This window comes from Accipiter gentilis, chromosome 24 (genome assembly GCF_929443795.1).
Source record: "Accipiter gentilis chromosome 24, bAccGen1.1, whole genome shotgun sequence".
Lineage (NCBI taxonomy): Eukaryota > Metazoa > Chordata > Aves > Accipitriformes > Accipitridae > Astur > Astur gentilis.
Genome location: NC_064903.1, coordinates 8,055,521 through 8,074,864, shown reverse-complemented (window position 1 = coordinate 8,074,864; position 19,344 = coordinate 8,055,521). Strand labels below are relative to the sequence as shown.

At 42.4% G+C, this 19,344-nt stretch overlaps 1 protein-coding gene and 1 long non-coding RNA gene across 7 annotated transcripts; one reads left to right on the top strand and one right to left on the bottom strand.

Moving 5' to 3' along the window:
- Positions 1-1,145: 1,145 nt before the first annotated feature.
- LOC126050084 (A-kinase anchor protein 17B-like) lies at positions 1,146-13,579 on the bottom strand. Of its 6 annotated transcripts, none has more exons than XM_049827498.1 (7): positions 12,243-13,250; positions 11,241-11,324; positions 8,528-8,666; positions 6,452-6,688; positions 3,904-5,155; positions 3,637-3,801; positions 1,146-3,114 (listed from the first exon to the last, which is right to left on the bottom strand). In XM_049827498.1, exons 4-7 carry the CDS (start codon positions 6,539-6,541, stop codon positions 2,978-2,980), a joined length of 1,644 nt encoding a protein of 547 aa, XP_049683455.1. In that variant the 5' UTR covers positions 6,542-6,688; positions 8,528-8,666; positions 11,241-11,324; positions 12,243-13,250; the 3' UTR covers positions 1,146-2,977. The 6 variants fall into 6 exon arrangements, 4 of the variants coding, with proteins under 4 accessions (XP_049683455.1, XP_049683456.1, XP_049683453.1 ...); XM_049827499.1 differs by having other exon boundaries at positions 4,258-5,155; XM_049827496.1 differs by lacking the exon at positions 12,243-13,250 and adding an exon at positions 13,553-13,579 and having other exon boundaries at positions 3,637-5,155.
- A 117-nt stretch (positions 13,580-13,696) lies between these two features.
- On the top strand, positions 13,697-19,212 carry LOC126050086 (uncharacterized). The gene is made up of 5 exons (XR_007509396.1): positions 13,697-14,611; positions 15,010-15,092; positions 15,670-15,753; positions 16,923-17,114; positions 18,791-19,212. It is a non-coding gene; the product is annotated as an uncharacterized LOC126050086 (long non-coding RNA).
- The last annotated feature ends 132 nt before the right edge of the window (positions 19,213-19,344 follow it).

The following is a 19,344-nucleotide window of genomic DNA, read 5'->3' as shown; positions in this document are numbered from 1 at the left end:
TGATGACCAACAAAGAGCAGAGACTGTCAGCAATCTACCTCATCTGAAGTGTCCAAACACCCGTTACTTGTGTTTGTCTGTCACGAAGGCATACTTGAGAAGCTCTGGGACAAATCAAAACAATTGAATAGTATCTCATTTCCAGCCAGTTCTGGCATACTGCCAACTGCTTTGAAAAATTAAGATATTCTTTTATCTGGACTCTACCTGTTCTTAATATCTTTATTAGCTCTTACTTCATGCTGTTTCAGTTAAACAAAAAAACGTTCAGTAATGAATGCTTATGTCGAAAGTTATGTAAGGGGTTTTACAAAAGGTGAGGCGTTCCTATGCATTGCCTGGAATCTCTGGATTAAGAAGAAAGGGCTTTATATCGTAATTGCTGTATTCTTGTATTTCAAGCAGATGGACTGATGTAATAATTGGCATTGTGTATTTCTGCTTTAAAAACAGCCTGTAGGATTTTGATTTCAGCATTCAGTACGAGGTACAACCAACAGGCCATGTATTTCCAGCTTAGTTCAGACAGCTCCCCTGAGAAAACTTCCATTCTCACTAGCTCTATTAGGAGGCATTTTCATTAGTTCTGTACAGAAAGTCAGATTTGATTGCAGGATCTGCAGTCTCAGGGCCCTGCTTCATACATGCCAGAGTAAAGAGTGTTGCCATAAAACAACCTCTTGAAACGCCAGCTGGGTACAACAGCACGTGCCAGGCTCAAACTGAAAGGTGTGAAGTTATGCCAGCAACGTTACACATTTCCGTTGCTGAACTCTATAAATGCTGCTTTTAATGCATCTTTTCACTTTTTAAATGTTCTAATTGTCTAAACATTCCATAGCTTTCACACTTGAGATGTGACATTTATTCCCCTATTGAAATTTAATCTACAAAGCTATGTATTTTAAAAGTTTTAAAGCAAACTGGTTTATGTATCTTTAATGATCAGCCTTCAGGATAATAAATAAAACTATACTGAGCAGCCCAGCCTATGAAAGGATAGGGCTTAAATTAAGTGTGTTGATAGAAAAAGTAAGCCATTAATATTAAAACATCTGAAAACAGGTTCTAAATAATGCCTCCAGTAAACAAACAGGAAACACAAAAGTTCTGTTTCAGTATGAAGATTACAATGGTGTCTCAAATTTTAAAGTGCACATGTATTTTATTTACTAACAATGTTTTACACGGAATGAGGACTTGGAGATAGAGGATTTGCTTTATCAGTTTCAATCAATATAGGTGAACGCAAGGAGCAAATACAGAACTGGTGTATTTATTTGTTATTGAGTATTGTGACAACATATTGATAAAACACTAGAAATTTACACCAAAGGAAATCTTTAGTTCCTGCTCCCCCGGATTAACAAAAAGAAATACTTCCTCACCTGTAATCAAAAGGCCTGTCTCATGGGAAATGGGTACTTATGGACACAGAACCATCTATAGATTGACAGAAGGGGAAGTTTTGTCATCTTTAATCCGCAAATATTGCATAGAGAAAAAACACCCTTGGTATGTCACATCAGTGCAACTGAAACATTTTACATGGTCAACAAATACAATAGTTGATCTTCATTATAACTGTATAAAATACTAAAAAGGAGACTTAAGAGGGGCATAAATGTTCTCCAAAATAGTCAGAAAATACTTCTGTCAAGAAAATAAGATCTTTTTAGGTAAAAGTAATAGATTAACAGTACTTTGAGTAGCAACCATTTGTCATTCATGACCCTGAAAAGGCACTCAGCATCTGAACATGTGAACAGAGAAGACTGACAAAACCTGGCTTAGATGCCTGTAGGAGTCGCCAGTATTGAACATTGGAGGAAAAGCTAGCTATGATGAACAATTACAATGGTTTTTTTTTTATTACTATTTATTAGAGCAGAAGTTACAAACATGGGTAAGATTCTATGTAATGAAGGCAACATTATCACATTAACTTAGTATACTGACATGTAATAAATAAAGCATACTAAAAAGAAAGCTGAAATAATCAGTGTATTGAACTTAGTAGGACTGGTCCTCTATATTTTGCTAAGGGACTTTGTCCAAAAGCAATTGCGGCTGTCTTATAAATATAGCCAGCTGAATAAATATGGATATAACTCAAGCTCCTAGACTGCATTTCCACATTTTTACCTACATGCAGCACAAATCTGACAACATTTCACAATTCCTCTGGAAATTATTTGTAAGCAAACTCATACTAAATAGTTATCTCGCTACATGTGCCTTCAAAACCTTGTGAACAAATTTTCAACCTGCATATATATGGGGACTGTCAGCACGCTGACAAGCATTGCCCTTTCACTACCTAACATTCAGAGCTTTGCTTAGACAATCATTCAGATTCCTGGAAGCACTACATCTACTACTAGCACAAGTTCAGTGAAATCCTTTCTCCCAAAGACCAGCAAGTTTTCAGAAACACCTCTAGAATTGTGAATAGAAAACAAGCACTTTTCCAGTGTGGGTTTTACAGAAGATGGGATTTTTTTCATATTTGGAAATCTATTACTTCCCACAATTGAGTATAAATGTCCCCCACACCTTCCAGTCCCATCATTTTAACAGTCTGATTGAGGAGGCACTTCATAGGCTTGCTCCAGGATTTCCATAACTATGTTTTTTTCCAATGACTCGTTATACTAAAAATTTTAACTTTGATATTTACATAGTTCCCTACATTTAATCAGAGTATAACACTGCAAGATCTCAACCTGTACCTTTTCAAATCCTTAGCAACCGGTCCATGAAAGTTTGTCTGGTCCTGGAGGAAGTTTTGGTCCTCTGTTATCCAAAAGGCAAACACAGATTCTGGTTTTGTGGCTCACTACACCAGTTAGATATTCTAACTGAAGGAATTACCTAAGCAAAAATCCCCCAGTATTTCGTATACCTTTTAACGGTCAAAGGGCTTTCTTCTCCCACTTCTATATAAAAACTTAAAAGCTATTATATAGTAGCTTGTTCAGCATCCTCTTCTGGGCTCTGCTCCACAGAAAGTATCTGAGCAGGGGTTTGTCTGAATTATCTCAAGAGGAAACAGAGGGCATCCTCTGACATCTGCATCCATCTCTCTTCTCAACGTTAATTTCCTCTCATCTCCTGTAGATAAGGACATTAAAAAGTTGAAATTAGTTTGTCAGCAGGCAGGGAGAGAAAGGGTATGGGGAGGTAGCTGTAAGGTATCCACCAAGGAACTGGAAGCATAGTAAATTGTGAAAGGGTTTTGAGTAACAACAGCCAGAAACATAGCAATCCTGTATGGAGATCAGATTACTACATATATATAAATTCACTAACTTCAGACAGTACTTCCCACCCAGATGTACCACATATTGAGTTGCCTAACATTTTGTCTAAAGCCTGTTCAGTTGTTAGCATGCATGTTACTAACAGAATAACCACCTATCTGCTAACTAACAAATACTACTCTCCACCTGCAGCTGTGCATAGTGTTTCTGAGCTAAACTGAACAAACTTTTAACAGCAGAGAAGTTGCACTCTTTTTTATGTCATGTTTATACTACTTTAAAAACACTCTACCCTTCATCATTGTAAGAACTGTGGCAACTAACCTCACCTGCCAAATTCAGTCACCTTAGTTCTGGTGTCACTCTCTCTCACCTGTCCTCTGGAGGGTCTCCTGAAGTGGTGAGCCATCACGAGGGGTAACATCTGGTGCTGTCATGGTGGTGTGAAGTGTCTTGAATTTCACTTTTTTGTGGAACATTTTCTTACATTTTCTTTGTATCTTTCTGAGTGACTCCAGCTGCGTGCAATTGTCCATCTCTGAAAAGCCACATTCATCAGATAAAAGATTAGAAGAAAGCTTTTTTCGCTTTTTCTTCATTTTGCGAGCATTTCTCTCCTCTTCCCTGGATTGTCTCTCACCTTTCTGTCCTCCATGTCTTAATTTACTACTAGACCTCTTGCACGACTTTTTAAGCTTATGTTCACACTGCCTTGCCAAGCCCTCATGGACAGAATCAGAACAGAAGCTACATTTGCTGCTTTCCTTCTCTTGACCTTCCAGAGTTACATTTTTAAGGTAAACCAGTAATTTTCTTTCCCCGGCTCTTGCAGGCAAGCACCCTGTATTACAATTGCTGTAAATTTCTTCACACCTTCTTTCTGTTCTCTTCACTGAGCTGCTACATGACTCTCTAAAGTACTCAGAATCACTGATCTCTTCCAACAAATCCTTTAATCTGCAAGCAGATCTATGTGTTTTGTGTGGTACAGTACCTTCATCGCTACCATCTTCTTGTTTGAATTCCTTATCATGAGTAACAGCAGTGCAATCCAAAGAATGATTCAGTCCAGCACGTGGTAAGTTATCAACAGCGTGTGAGTCATTCCTCTGCACTTGCAACTTTTTTGCAAGCCTAACCCCATAGGCCTTGTTTTCTAACACCGAGTCTGTTGATTCAAGTTCCGCAACAGTGATCACCAGTCTATAATTATCATCACTACTACAAATTCTCTTGTTGAAGTTTTGTACAGGACTCACATCCCTGAAGTGCTGACCATGTTTCTTACTCAAGCTTATGTCAAAACCACTATTATCATCAGACACCACTCTCTTCCACCAGGACTTGTTTGCAGTGGTTTTTGGCTCTAAGCAAACACGCGCATAGCCTGGTGTCTGATAGTAGTTTAGTAAATAATGGATGAATTCATCAGTCTCATAAACCTTTTGCTTTTTGCAACTGTCTTCATCAGACACTGTCTGCGTGTGAACTACGTTCAGTGTTGGGCAGTCCCTTCCATCGAGAGATTCGATGACCCTGCAGTCTTGCGTAACTGTAATCAGTAAAGATCCACAGCCAAAGGAGTTGTACACATCTCTGCCAGGCAATCCATCAGAACTCGGGGCTGTACAGGGATCATTTAAAATCGTCCTGACTATATGACAAGTAGATGCATGGAAGTTACTCACATCTCCTTCCTCGCTACATAAGCTGCTACCTTTTGGGGTTAATGGGCACTTAAATTCTTCCTTATGTTTCAACTCTTTGTGCGTATGATAATGGGAGTTAACCAGTTCCTGATGTATGCCTTTTAATGCTGTTTCAGAAAAGGAATCGTCCTTCCTTACGACCAATGAAGGATCCACTTTTTGACTTGCCAACTGCACAAAATCCTTCAAATAAAAAGTCAGGAAAGTGATTATGTACATTTATTGAGCGCTATAACGAGTGCTAACTGCAAACTCATAAGCAAACAGTCCCACAGTCAGAAGAATCACATAGGTGAGGGATAAGTTTGGCTTAGTTCAGAGCTCGATTGTACAATCTCACTATTCCTCAGTTAGAACTACAGATATTTCATCATCTCCAAAAGCTGCATTCTCAATTAAATAAGAAAGTGGTCCTTTCAACCAATTCATCTATCTCACTGCAACTGCATAAGAAAATATTTATTCTTTGTTTGATCACAGCATAACAACAACTAGTGTTGCAGGCAACAGTAAAATTACTACGCTTTTGCAGATCATTTTTTATTTGGAATAAATTGCTTTATTATACATTGTTTTAAATGGGTCCAAATACAACCAATCTAAAGCTTTCCAAGTGGTAAAACCCAGGAAATGGGAGTTTATTTAACACATCACCTTCATAACTTAAGGCGGTCAATGTCAGATGTTATGGGGCCCTAAAAGTCATGCAGAATAGCAAGGCTAGCCTCTGACTTCAACTCTTAGTAAATTATAGTCCTTTAGAAATCTTTAGCATTAAGGATTGGGGAAAACATACACCTGTTAAAAGCTGCAAGCAAATTTTTGCTTAGCAAATAGTGAAGACAAAGACATGTTAGCAGCCCTGAGAAATGAAAACCCCTGTTTTTATTTAAAATTTTCTTTTTTTTTAGCCCAAAGCACCAAAATAAACCTCCAAACATTAATCTGTATGAAAACACTCAGATTTTATCACTCATCTGCTGACTTTCTCAAGACATTAGCTGAATCAAACTGGAATAAAACTGATAGCTTAGTCTCGGCCACAAAAGAGAGGCTATTAGAAATGCAACTGGCATAATCCGTGCCAATTTAATTCTCTCACTTGCAGACATGAGACCAAAACAAGCAGAGATAGCATCATTTGCATCCCCGCCCCGAAACTCCTTGTTTGCAATGCTGGATCAAGTCTAGTAGAGCTGATACAGCCCTCCCAGCCCTATTTTTATTCAGTAACGAGAAGGCCTCCAACAAGCATCAAAGGCAAAGTTTCTGGGTGGAAATGCACTACCTTTGCTCTCAGGGCAAGACTGAGAGCAGACTGTCACAAGACTCTAAGTCTTGACCTCAGGCCTTCTCAGCGTTCGGTCAGTCCCCAGGGCATTCTTCTGAATTAGCATCAAGACATCAAAGGTCTAGCGAATTATTCAAGCTCTAATAAATGTCCTTCAAAATTTAAAATATGTTTTAAAATAGTCTTACTTTCACACGGTTTAACAGCACTGTAAGCAGTCTGACAGACTCCACTCTTCTCTGAGCTAGCAGGGATTTCCTTTCTTCCCATTCAGGCATATTCTCTGGCCACTGCTGTTCTTCAGCGGGTACCTTCTGCTGCTTTGGGGGATGTTTCTCATCTCCATCTATCTGCCTCTCTTCTCTCCTCTCGAGCTTAGCTTTCTTTTTTCTCTCTTGAACTTCTTTTCATCACCACGTCTTTTTCTAGGTAATTATCAATATGGGACAATTTAGATGACACTCGTTTTACATTTCGAGTCCTGGGGAATTGGATGCAAGTCTTTGAAGTCCTAATAATAAGCAACCAGTCACCAACAATCCACGTGTGGCTAACAAGGAATCTTGTTTGTTAGAATAACATGTTTGAAAAAACATGGCACATAGATGACATGCATCCAACTGATGCACATATTTAGAAAGTTCTTTGTCTCTTCCAATGGTTTATATTCTAGGGTTTTCTTTATAAGCACAGCCAAGACAACAGAGTCACATCGTCATTTGTCTCCACGGACACAACTAGAGACTAATCATTTGGATCTAATTCTTAAATTAATAAACCTCCCCTACAGATTAGTATGAGGGTCCCATTTAAGAGATATTACAGGACTAATTCAGGGATGTTTTCATTATTGCTGAGCAGTGCTTACACAGACCCAAGGCCCTTTCTGCTCCTCACCCCACCCATGAGGAAGCTGGGGGGGGCACAAGGAGTTGGGAGGGGACACAGCCGGGACAGCTGACCCCAACTGACCAAAGGGATATTCCAGACCACAGGACGTCATGCTCAGCATAGAAAGCTGGGGGAAGAAGAAGGCAGGGGGGAAACACACATTCAGAGTGATGGCGTTTTGTCTTCCCAAGTCACCGTTAGGCGTGATGGAGCCCGGCTTTCCTGGAGATCACTGAACACCTGCCTGCCCATGGGAAGTGGGGGATGAGTTCCTTGGTTTGCTTTGCTTTGCTTGCATGTGTGACTTTTGTGTTACCTGTTAAATTGTCTTTACCTCAACCCATGAGTTTTCTCACTTTTACTCTTCCGATTCTCTCCCCCATCCCACTGGAGGGGAGTGAGCGAGTGGCTGTGTGGGGGCTTAGTTGCCAGCTGGGGTTAAACCACCACAAGCTGTCACCACTTTTTGGAAACCTTGTCCTGTAGAAAGCAGATCTACTGAACAACCAACATGACACATCACAGAAAACTCCAAAAAATTCAAGGAACAAAGTGTTCACCAAGTAAGTGTTTAAACTTTTTTTTTTAATTTTTTCAATAAGAAGGTATTGGCAATGGAAGCATAGCAACGTTTTCAGAGACCTAGCATTAGAGTTGCTATGCTCTGCATTCTAAGTGTTGGGTTTTTTTAAGATATGAAGGTGTGTAACATGCTTAATTACTAGTGACAGTTTAGGATGCTATCCAAACATATGATCTACAGAATTAAAACTTCATTATACTACTATTACTCATATACAAAATGTAAGAATGCTGCCGCAAAGATAACAATGAAAAAAATGACACGTAGAAAGGGGTAGAGGGAAAGATGAAAAGGTGTTCATCTCTAGTTTTTGGACCTTCCAGTCAACTGGAAGTCACCTATAAATGTACATTATATTCATTTTACTTCAGGGCATAAAGACATTAATTTGTGATGTTGCAGCACAGAGCAATACAAAAAGCCCACATGCAGAATCTTAAGCAATTGAGCTTCAGAGCAATTTGAGAGCAACAGCTCTCCAATTTCACTCCAGGCCTGCAGAATCCTAGTATAGTCCAGTCTGAAAGGGACCTCAGGATGTCTTTAGTCCAACCTTTCTCATAACCCAGACTCCTCCATCTGATGCCTTACACACAGAATTATCACGGTGCTTTTCTTTCTAACAGTTACACATAAACTGAAAACTACAGAGTACGGCTTCAAGTTCTCCGACTCCTGTTTCCTCAAAGCCTGGATTTTTACAGTAGCCACTCTTTCTGGATTTTATTTGGTATGAGGTAGTGTAACAAATCTCAAGAAAATGGGACATTCTCTAAAAATACACTCTCACCTTTCAACCCCCTCTCTTCCGCCCCCCCCCCCCCCCCCCCCTTTTTTTGAATGTGCTCCTGTTCTTGCAGCTTTAGTCTTTCCAGGTTTCTCTTCCTTGTAGCTCCTTCACTAAAATGTCTGGTTGTATCAAAAGTCACCTGTCACAGAAGAAGCAGAATCAGTCCAGTTTGCTGTGTATTTATACAAACACAGACAACCTGCTGAGCAAATGAGACCCCAGGTAACTACCAAATACTACTACACTCGTGAGAACGTCTCTGTCTCTCCCTACCCTAGCATACTAGAACATCTCTTCTCAAGTTCACAATGGGTTGTCAATCAAGCTCAAACACCCCACTCCTAAATGTCTCCTCCTGCTTTGACATCAGGGGCTCACAATCTGACATCATACCATTGGCCAAACCCATTCCTGGCATGCTCTTCTGAGGACTCAAAGTTCAGTATGTTCAGCAGAGCATTCCTAACTGCAGGATTCATGCAGTTCTGCCAAAACCAGAGTTCGCTGACTCTTAGAGCAACGTCTTTTGGATCAAATGCTTGCTTGCTTAAAAACTGATTAATTATATTGATGTGTGCTGCATTTAATCAGCTTCAAATGCCCAGATATGAGCACATTAAAAGAAAACACTCAAGCAAATTGCATCAAGGTCTATCTACACTGAAAAAATAAGTAATATGAAGTGTTATTTCCAGCACAAACGTATATTTTAGGGTCAGTTTAGAAATTACCTGCTGGGAAAAAAATATCAAAACAGGGTACACCCTAATAAGTACTTACAGATATAAGCTATCAGGCTGCTGAAATTAAGCTTACAGATTGCAAGTTTTCTTTAATAATGCCACACTAAGCATAGCACTTCAATGGATTCATCTCTCAACATACTTAAGCAAAAAGGTACAGATAAGAGAAGAGAAAGGGTACCTACACTTTACTAGCCAAGAACCACCTAAATTAGGGCAGCTACTTCATGCTTAACAATAAGAAACCAAGTATCTTTCAAAGGATCTTGCCAGCTCCTGAGATCATCTCCCAACTTCAGTGCCAACCAACCACACTGAAAATATTTACAACTTTTACCTTACCCACATCAATTTTTCAGGAAATCAAAACAGTAAAATGCCATTTAAAGCTTACAGAGAGGCTTCCAGTGGTTAGCAAGGACTTCTCAGGCCCAACTTCCAGGGAAAAAGAGCAGAAGTTGGCAAACCACCATCTGTGCCAGTTTCTTGCACAAAATCTCAGCAGTTAGTAACAAATAAAGGTTAGTATATTTTAATGCTGTCCATATGCTATATTTTTCTTTCTTTTTAGCCACTGCTTTTACATAAATACAGACTAAACCAAAGTGGGGGGGAAAGATACATATACACAGAGGACTGCAGGAGTGCCACATAAAAGCTTCCACTGATGCAACATGAAAAAAGTCTGTAAGATGGTTGTCACAAGTTAAAAACTATACTGTCATTACTTGAAAAAATGCCTGTTTGCCTTCAATATAGGAATCTACAGGGAAAGACAAGTGCAGTGCAAGAAGCTGTCTGGTAAAGAGGGTGACTATACTTTATTCAGAATGATGAAGAAAAAAACAAAATCTATGTACTGAAGGAAAAGCTAGTGTAATTAAAAAAAAATAACCAGGAATCTTTGGAAGCAGCAGCAGCTACAGCACAGACTGCAGCACTGAATCGCTCCTGTTAAGGAACTGCTGCCAAATGCACTCAGAATTAACCACAACTTTGTCAGGCAAGGCTGAATATCTCAGGATTAATCTCTGAATACAGCCATATCAGACACACCTTCAGTATCTCATATAAGCAAAGCAGATACACCCTGAGTACTTACTACAAAATTGAAAAAGTGAGTAGTCTCTAGAATCCTTTCTGCCCACCATGCATTAAGATAAAGAGCTTCCTAAAGCTATCTACAATGTTAGTATCAACTACACTTTCTCCATCACACTAAGATTTGAGGTGCAGCAGCTTCAAACATCTAGGACGTTGGTGTTGAAACCTGTAGAGACAGGTAAGTCAAGCCTGAAGAAGAGCTGGTGTACCCAAAAGCTCGTTGTGTTTTGCAAGTACATCTTCTATTAAACCAACTGATATCCTGCCCTTGCAAATCTTTCTTCACTTACATCCTTACACCATCATGGCTGCAACCTTATTCCTATTACTGTAATACATCACCTAAAAGTAAGCCCAAAAGTCTCTCCATAGACCTGAGTAAGCTCTAGTGGTTTGCCAGTGCAGACCACCATCCTTGCTCCTCTCCACTCTTCTTCATAGCCAGGAGCTCTTCAAGCTTCAGAAATGTATTTCTCATCACGTAACTGTGTACAAAGCACAGAATTATTTACCGGCTGATCCACTGGCTTGCTGCTTAGCAGCATGGCCTTTTGGAATCAACCCCGACATATTAATAAGCTGTTAACTTTAGGTTTTAACTGTTCCAACTGACAAAAAACAAGTAATCTGACATTTGACCCCCTTACCAAATTATTATTTCCTTTTAGCCACTCTGCCATGGTTATAACATCAGGAACACATTTGCCCTTGCACTAGGGTTTACTACAATAACTGCAGGCTGTGAACTGTCCTTTGCTACCTGCACGCCTTTATTCTGTGATCACATGTTCTCATAATCTTGAGATATACTCAAAATTAAAAAAAAGGTGCTACTTAAATGTATAAAAAGGAACCAAGATACTGACCTGGGAATCTACAGATCTGTGATCAATTCCCAGCTCTGCTGAGGAATTCCTGTGAAACCCAGCAACTTCCTATGTCTCAGGGGCCTAAAATAATACAGTATTTTAGAACAGATTCAAGATGATCAGGACCACAACAGGCTGTTAGACCACTTACTCTGGCCAGTGCAAACCATACTTGGCTGAAGCATCTCTTCCAGGAAGGCACGTGGCTCTGGTTTGAAAACACAACAATACGAAAGCCTGACACTTCCCACAGGCAGTTTGTTCCATTCCTCACTTATTCGCCACTTGAAATGGAAGCCACTTCCACATATTGATTTTTTTGTAAGCCTCCCTCTACTAGATTCACATCCTTTTAGCATCTGTGTGGTTTTGTGGTTTTTTTTGCTTTTTTCCCCCCTCTTACATGCTATAATCCAGACACCTCTTGGTCATCTTTGTTATACAAAATACATAGCTTGAGCTCTTTGAGAGCTCTCTCATAGTCTCTCTGCACTTTCTCCAGCCCCTGAGTAATTTTTGTTGCAATATTGTAACACTCTCCTATGTAAAACAGATGAATCCCAAACCCACACACAGTATTAATTTGGCCAGTGCCGTACACAGTGAATTAACTCCTTAAGCCTACTTTCTATCACCACTTAAATATACTCCCCACGACACTGCAATGGAAACCAAAGCTGTTACTAATGTACTACAATAACCCTTTCATAGCCTTAAAGGAAACCACAATGATAAATCAGTAACTCTGAAATTATTTTCCTGAGTATCTGCACGATCCTTTTTACATCAACTAAATTATCTTAGAACACCCTAAAACATGTCACCCAAGTTCATACTTTAAAACAAATGTAGACTTTAGGGAAACATTAACAGCCTGGCAATCTGTAACCTGAACCACCCATTTAGTCTATATGAACAAAATGCAGGTAGTGAGAATAATTTGATCCCAAGGTGCCCATCACATTTGCTCACAGTACCGCTAGCTCAAACAGCTCTTACCACCCCCAGTTTCCCAGCTGGTCACTCATGCCAGGCCCTGGGCCATCACAACTGTTTCTGAGACCATATTGTCAACTGGGTCAGGAAAGAGATCTAGCTTAGAGGGGAGAGGGGAAAAAAAAAAATAAATCATTTTTTGCCAGGTTACTTTTCAGAGAGTTGGCTTCCCTGCCCTCGTGCACAGCGCAGCCCCCGAGCAGTCCCGCCAGCAGAGCCGAAGGAGAGCTCGAGGCAGAGGAAATATCTTAATTCCGCAGAGGTGGGTATGCAAGAGCACCTAGGAGCAAATGGCAACGTGGCAAGCGTTTGTATTGATCGGTAGTCGCAGAAAGAGTTTATCACGCAGGGAAAAGCGTTTACCAGAAAGAGTCACCTGGACAAGAGGTTCAAACAAGAGGTTTAAACGCATTTTCAACAGACGGGACTCGTTTATTCAGCTTGCTCTGCGCAAAATTAAGTGAGAAGCAGGGACGACCAGAAGTGCCGCTGCTCACACAAATATCGCAACAAAAGGGGCGTTTTGAAGCCAACGCTCCTAGCGTCACTACTTCGTGCTGCCTGTTTTGAGGTGGGGATAAAGAAAACCGCAAGCCAACCCCATCTCCATGGATGCAGCTGCCGAAAAGGCCGCGGTCCCCCCGCTCGGCGGGATCCCCCAGGCACCGCAAGTCGGGTTACCGCACCGCCGGCCGAAAGGAGCCCCGCGGCCCGGGCCCGGCCGGCGGTTTCATCGCAACCGGAGCCGGCGGCAGGGCCCGACCCGTTCCCCTGCCCCGGCAGCCGCTACGCCCGGCTGCCAGCCCCGGCGGGGCCGCGGGGCGGCCGACCCCCTGCCACCCCCGGGTCCCGCTCCGGGCTGCCGGCAGTCGGGAGACCCACCGGGCCCAGCCTCCGCGGGGGAGGCGAGGGGGTGACACTCCTCCGGCCGAGCCCGCCGCGGCCCCGGCGGCCGGAGTGGGGGCGGGGGGGGGAAGGGAGGGCCGGCCCGCCCGGGCCACGGTCGCCGCCGCCGCCCGAGCCGAGCCTGACACCCGCCAGGAGCCCGGCGGGCGGGGGCCAGGCCCGGCCGGCACGGAGGGGAACGGCGGCCCTCCGGCCGCGGCCCCTTCCCCACACGGGCCGCACCGCGGCCGCTCTCCGGCGCCGGAGCCCCCAGCCGGGCGCCCGGCAGCCGCGGCTGCCTCCCCCGAAGGAGCGGGGCACCGAGCCCAGCCGCCCGCCCCGCCCCGGCAGCGCCTCCCGCAGCGGCGGACGCCCTCCGCCGGCAGCGCCCCACTCCCACAGGGCCGCGGCGGGCCGGCTCCCCTTACCCCTCCGGCCGCCGCCGCAGCCGCCGGCCGCCCTTCCCGCCGCCACCCCGGGGCGGAGCGCGGCGCACGCTGGGCAGCGGCGGGGACCCGCCTCTGGGGCGCGGCCCGCCACCGCCCGCTCCTCCCGCCTTGCCGGAGCCGGGCTGGTGGCGGGCCGGGCCGGGGCGGGCCTGGCCCGGTTGCCTTCCCGCCTCGACCCCAGACGCGGGAGACGCTGCGCCCGCGGGAGCCATTTTGTGGTGGCCAGACCCCGGGGGGGAGGGCGTCCCGGGGCGGCGTGGCTGTGTGGCGTTTGGGCATTTTCACGCGTGTTTTTGAGGAACGACTCGCAAAGCGGGGCAGGGCCGAGCCCCAGGAGATGCCGGCGGCCGGCCTGGCCGCGGCTTCCCGCCCTGCCCTTCGCCCCTGAGGGCCGGCACAGCGGAGGCCCCTGGCTGTGGTGCCTGCCTGGAGCCGGGCGGTCATCGCATGTGTGAAAAAGAGAGAAAAGGAGTGACTCTTTTTGGCAGTCGCCTCGCTTAGGCGGTGCAAAGGCCTAGTTACAGGGGTGTGGTGCAACACCGTGTTTTTTCTTTGTCCTGTAACAAAGGTAGCCCGTCCACCGCTGCTTCATCTGAGTGGTATTGCGTAAAGATTAATATCAGCTTTTTCCTGTTTCTAGTACTAGCTTGTATGTGTTTAACCAGTGGAAGCGCGGTGCCTGTGTCTCCTAGTACCGTACGGCAGTCGGCTCCCCACAGCAGAGCATCTCCCAAGGGTGTCAGCGCCTCGCCAGCACGATCCTGAAGGTGCCGTCCAGGCCTCGGCACTCGGCTCTTCTTTCTTCAGGGTCCCCAAGGAAATTGCGTTTAGGGCAGCCACTCACTCAAATACTCCTTCAGCTTTCAGTGGCTTTTTGTCTCTTGAGATCTTGAAGCACAGCTGTAAAACATGGGACATTTTATATCCTTTGTCCCCCTTCTTAGACACCTTATTTCTTCCCTTGTGGTAGGTAGTACGGTTGTAACTACAGTGGTCGGTGATAATAGGACGAAGACAAGGCTAGGCCCACAGGCAGAGGTGAGTACCAAGCACTCCTTTTCTCAGATGCTCTGATTGCTATCTATGCAATTATAACCTGAGAACAACTGTTACGGGCGTATTTAGCGTGGGAGTGTATTTCTGTTACAACTTTGTGTGCCAAAAAAGCATGTATGTGTTTTCTCGCTATAAAAGTTGATACGATAAAGATACTACATTTACCTACAAACATTTTTGGGGTCTAAGTTGCCTTTTCCACAGCTGGTTCTCCTTGCATTAGGAAGGTTTTCTAGGAGTCTGTTATACTCTGACATTTGTTTGCATTTTTCTTTATCTTAGAGATGTTTTGGTGGTACAAAAGGTTAAATTTCAAAGACACTGTCTCTAAGTTATGTGATTTTTTTCCTTTCTACGTATGTTTTTCCAAACCCAAACAGGCAAACTGGAATTCGAGATTGGTTTGCAGCTGCAGGGTCATTGTATTCATCTACTCTGTACCTGCTGCTTTTCCAAAGATGCAGTAAGTTGAGAAACTTCAATGTTCCAACTTGTAATGAAAAAGTGTAATGTGGCCATAGAAAGCTATTTCTTTTAAGATCTGAGGGTGGGGTACAGAAATAGGAGATAAGAAGTTCTACTAATTTAGAAGACAGTGCTGTTAATATTTTGGTTTTCCTATTATGAGAGGAGTTATACAAAAAGTACATCTCCGTTTTCTAATTTCATTGGCAATTATTCTGTAATAATAAAGTGACAAATTAATAGTTTATTTTTTTTTTTATATTGAGCTCTGTTAAACTCTGCTGCAAATATCTATCATTTTCTGCTTGCCAGTGGAGTGGTTTTGAGGCTTTTCATTTAATTTTCTTGGGTTTGTGACTGGCATAGGAATGCTGTCTTCCTTTTTAAGTACAATGTGTTCCAACCCAGCATTGTCTCACATCTTAGCACCTCTGCTACCAGAGGTACTAACTGACACAAATAAATAAAAACCTCATACTGTGCCTCCTGGTTGCAGAAAAAAACCCAAACAGTTTCTTATCTGTAATTAAGCAAATAATATGTAAATACAGTCTATTTTATCGTATGTATTTCAGGGAGCAAACTGCTGCAGACTGTAGTCTTTTGCAATTGTGGAATATCCTGCCTATTAGGATTGTGCATGTCGCTGTAGCAGTATGGTGAGTTACTCCGTGAATGAACAGTAAGTTGTATTTCCTCTTGCAAAGGAGACAGGGAAAACCGATGTTAAGGAAATCACTCTGGCAATGTTCTCGTGTTGAGAAGTGCCATATCATATTAATTAAAAGTGCCACATCCAAAACTGATCTAAGGATGACTCACTTTTACACGGTGGATGAAGGAACTGATTCACTTTTACACAGCGAATAATAAAACTATGGAAATTATTGCCACAAAAAATATGGGAGACTGAGCACCTTGCTCCAGAAGTGGATTTGATGTTTCTAGAGGCAATAAGAAAATATGGAGTTGTTCTGCAGATATGATTTTGAGCCAGTATTAGCTATCTTGTTTTATGCAAAAGATATAATTTCTGAGACATTAGAAAGAGATCTTGAGTGGCATAATTATCCCACATCTCCCTCTTGCAGAATAGTTACAATTTGCTCTGCAACCTGCAGTTTTCTAGGCTTTATTCCATCTGTTAGCTACTTAGATTGTGCAGACCCTGGATTTGCCCTAGTCTTACAAAAACCTTCTTCTTAAAACTGGACAGCAAGGAAAGGTGAAACCTTGCTTGTGCAAGTCATGTGATGTCACTGAAAATTACTTTAGGCAAAACTGGTGCCAAGGACTGTGTAGAGCCAGCTCTTTTGTTTATTCCGGGTTCTCATTTAGCTAAAGTGGATTTGAAGTAAACCCACTTTAATGCACAGGAGCATTCACGCAGAGATTGCAACATCAAATGGGTTTGATTTAAAGTCAGGCAACCAGTGCACGTAGACAAACTTTCTCTGGGAGCTTCAGGAATAGGCTGGGGCGGAACGTGGTTGGAAGAAGCTTTGGGCATAAAGCGCGTTTAAGTACGTGCAGGTAAGACTCTTGGCTATGGTTCTGCTTGTGGCTTAGTAATGTCATTCCAGGAATTATGTCTGGATGTTAGATACTGCTCAAGTAATTTAAAAGCTAAGATAACTTTCCATATTAAGACTATGTATCTCCCTACCTTTAGATTGTACAGTCGATAGGAAAAATCAAACCTCTGTCTTCTATTTAATTTTGAAATAACACCGAGACCTTTTCCAAGGGACAGTAGGAAACTTGCATAGTTTTGTTTCAGAAATAACAACGATACAACCTTGCTTATTGCAGATGGCTGTCATTGCAGGTTTGACTCATGAAACTAATTTGCAGACTGATGAAATATTCTTTCCCTACATACTGATGTGATCAGTTGCTGAGTGAGAAGCAGCTCACCTACACAACCACTTTCCAGCCAGACACAACTAAACGATGGGTTGAACACTGCCATCCACAGGCTGGCTCCACAGAAAACTTGTTGCACATAAATTTCTTTAAGGTAATATGAAAAAGTATCTGGTGGTATTTTGTTTTCTTTTTTTTTTTTAACATGTTTAACTTCCCTGTCAGGACTTTCTAATCAGCCTGTATGACGATGGGTTTAATCTACAACAAGGTTACCTCAGAAATACTTTCTATATAAGTGGGTGATTGTGCTTAGAGGCTATTTAAAAAAAAAAAAAAAAAAAAAAAAGAGAGAAAGAAAAAAGTTCTTAGCCCAACAGATAAGTTTTGACTGTAAGGAGAATTCTTTTTCCAGAACATAAGATGTCCAGCCAGAGGAAATACACGAGTTTATACAGAAAGTGCAGGATACACAATCCTTAAGACCGTTCTGTTTTATAACATTTCATGGCTATGCTTAGAATGTGCATCAGTGGCATTACTTCTAGCATGAGCTTTTTGTTACAGACAGAGATTGAAGAAGTTTCTTGGTTGCTTCCTTTTTCTGAAGTCTGCTTTACAACCTACAAAGCCAGCTGGCACTGTGAATTGCTCTTAGTACAGAAAGGCAGGCTTGTGATTAAGTCACAGGAGTAGGAGTGCGAGGTTCTATTTTGGGCTCGGCCACAGACATCAAGGTTTATCATAGGCAAATCTGCTAATTTTCACTATCGGTCATACGGACAACCCAACTGCTCGCTGGAGGGGCTTCTCCTCCCACCACCAATGAAGGAATGGAGTCAGAGCACGTTGCACTCTAGCAGTCTCCAGCAAATGTCCTGGAAAGCAGTGGCAACTGAACACCTCTGAGCAGTGCTAAATTTAGAGCTTTTCTAACTCGTATGTGGGGATGGCACAGGCAGAAAAGTGGGTCCTTTGACAGTCTGGTTCATTCTGCCTCCCTGATCTCAGAAGTTTCCCGTGAGACTTTAAACATATTCTTGTTAGGTCCTGACGTGCCTGAGGAAGACAGTGTGAGAGTAGGATGGAATTTAACTTAGGAAATGACAGCAAGATCCAACACCATCTTTACTAATAAAACCAGTATGTGACAGATTTCAGTGTTGTGCCTCATTCTGATGTTAGCTACAACTGTGTTATCCTGAAGCAACTCATTGATAGTGACCAAACTATTTACAGAGTTAAAAAAAAAAACCAAAACCAAACCACCAAACACAATCCAGAACTTGATGTTTTCACTGCAAGGGTGTCTGAGGCAAATTTCAAAGATGGTGTGATTGATTAGAAGGTGTATAGTCATGCAGGATGATGTCAATGTAGGAATGAGTAAAGAATCAACTAGTACCTACTTTAAGGACAGTGTATGTTGTTCTTTATTAACTACAACTATGCGAGACAAAGTATAAAGAAATACAGAGCGATCTTCTAGGAAATAAAAATTGTATTCAGAATAGTTCTTACAAAGGACTTGCCTGCATAAATTTATGTTCAATGAAATTCACTCTCCAGCTGTAATAAATATGTATTTTTGTATGAATAAGAAAAGAAACAAAAGAAAATCAGTTCCCTCAGAGGATTCACTTGCTCTGTTGTTTTTGCAGTGATAGCTTGTGAGATACAGGAAACTAAGTAGGACATAAACAATATAAACTTGATTGGGCTGGCAGAAATGGTGAGAAGGTGCAATTTTAAGTATTCATTTTTAGTAATCTTAGATCCTGCTAGTGACATCCTTTTTTTTTTTTTTTATGACTGGTTTTATTTTGGCAGGTCCCTTTACACAAGAGAAAAAATAACAACAGACAAACTCATACCAACCACCAACTTCTCCAAGGATTAGATTGTGCTGTGGAAGGCTGATGTCATCTGCTGATTCATTTTATCAGCCAGAACAAGGACATAAAAACTCGTTCAAAAATGAGTAATGGAGTACGGGAAGACTGGATGGAAAAAAACTGTGCTCAGGAAGAATCTTGAGCTGAGGTTTGTCTTGTACAGACAAGCAAGAGAGGCAAACACCTAGAAGAAATGTCACTCTTTCATGGTTAGAAATCTTCTGTTTCCAAGCAGTATTAATGTATAGCAAGTTTATACCCATTTGTTGTTGTTTCAAATTCATCCTTTAAACAGTTGATTTTTTTCCCCCTCCCTAGCAATTAAACACTTTCTCCCCACCAAGGAAATACAGCACCGTAAATAGTTGAGTTACGGACAACTAGAGAGATGTCTTTTAGCTCTTTTACTGATTTGAGAATACTGTATTGGATCAGCAGAAGAGCATCCTTGCCAAAGGTGGGCTAAGGGGCATCTTCTTACACTGTTTT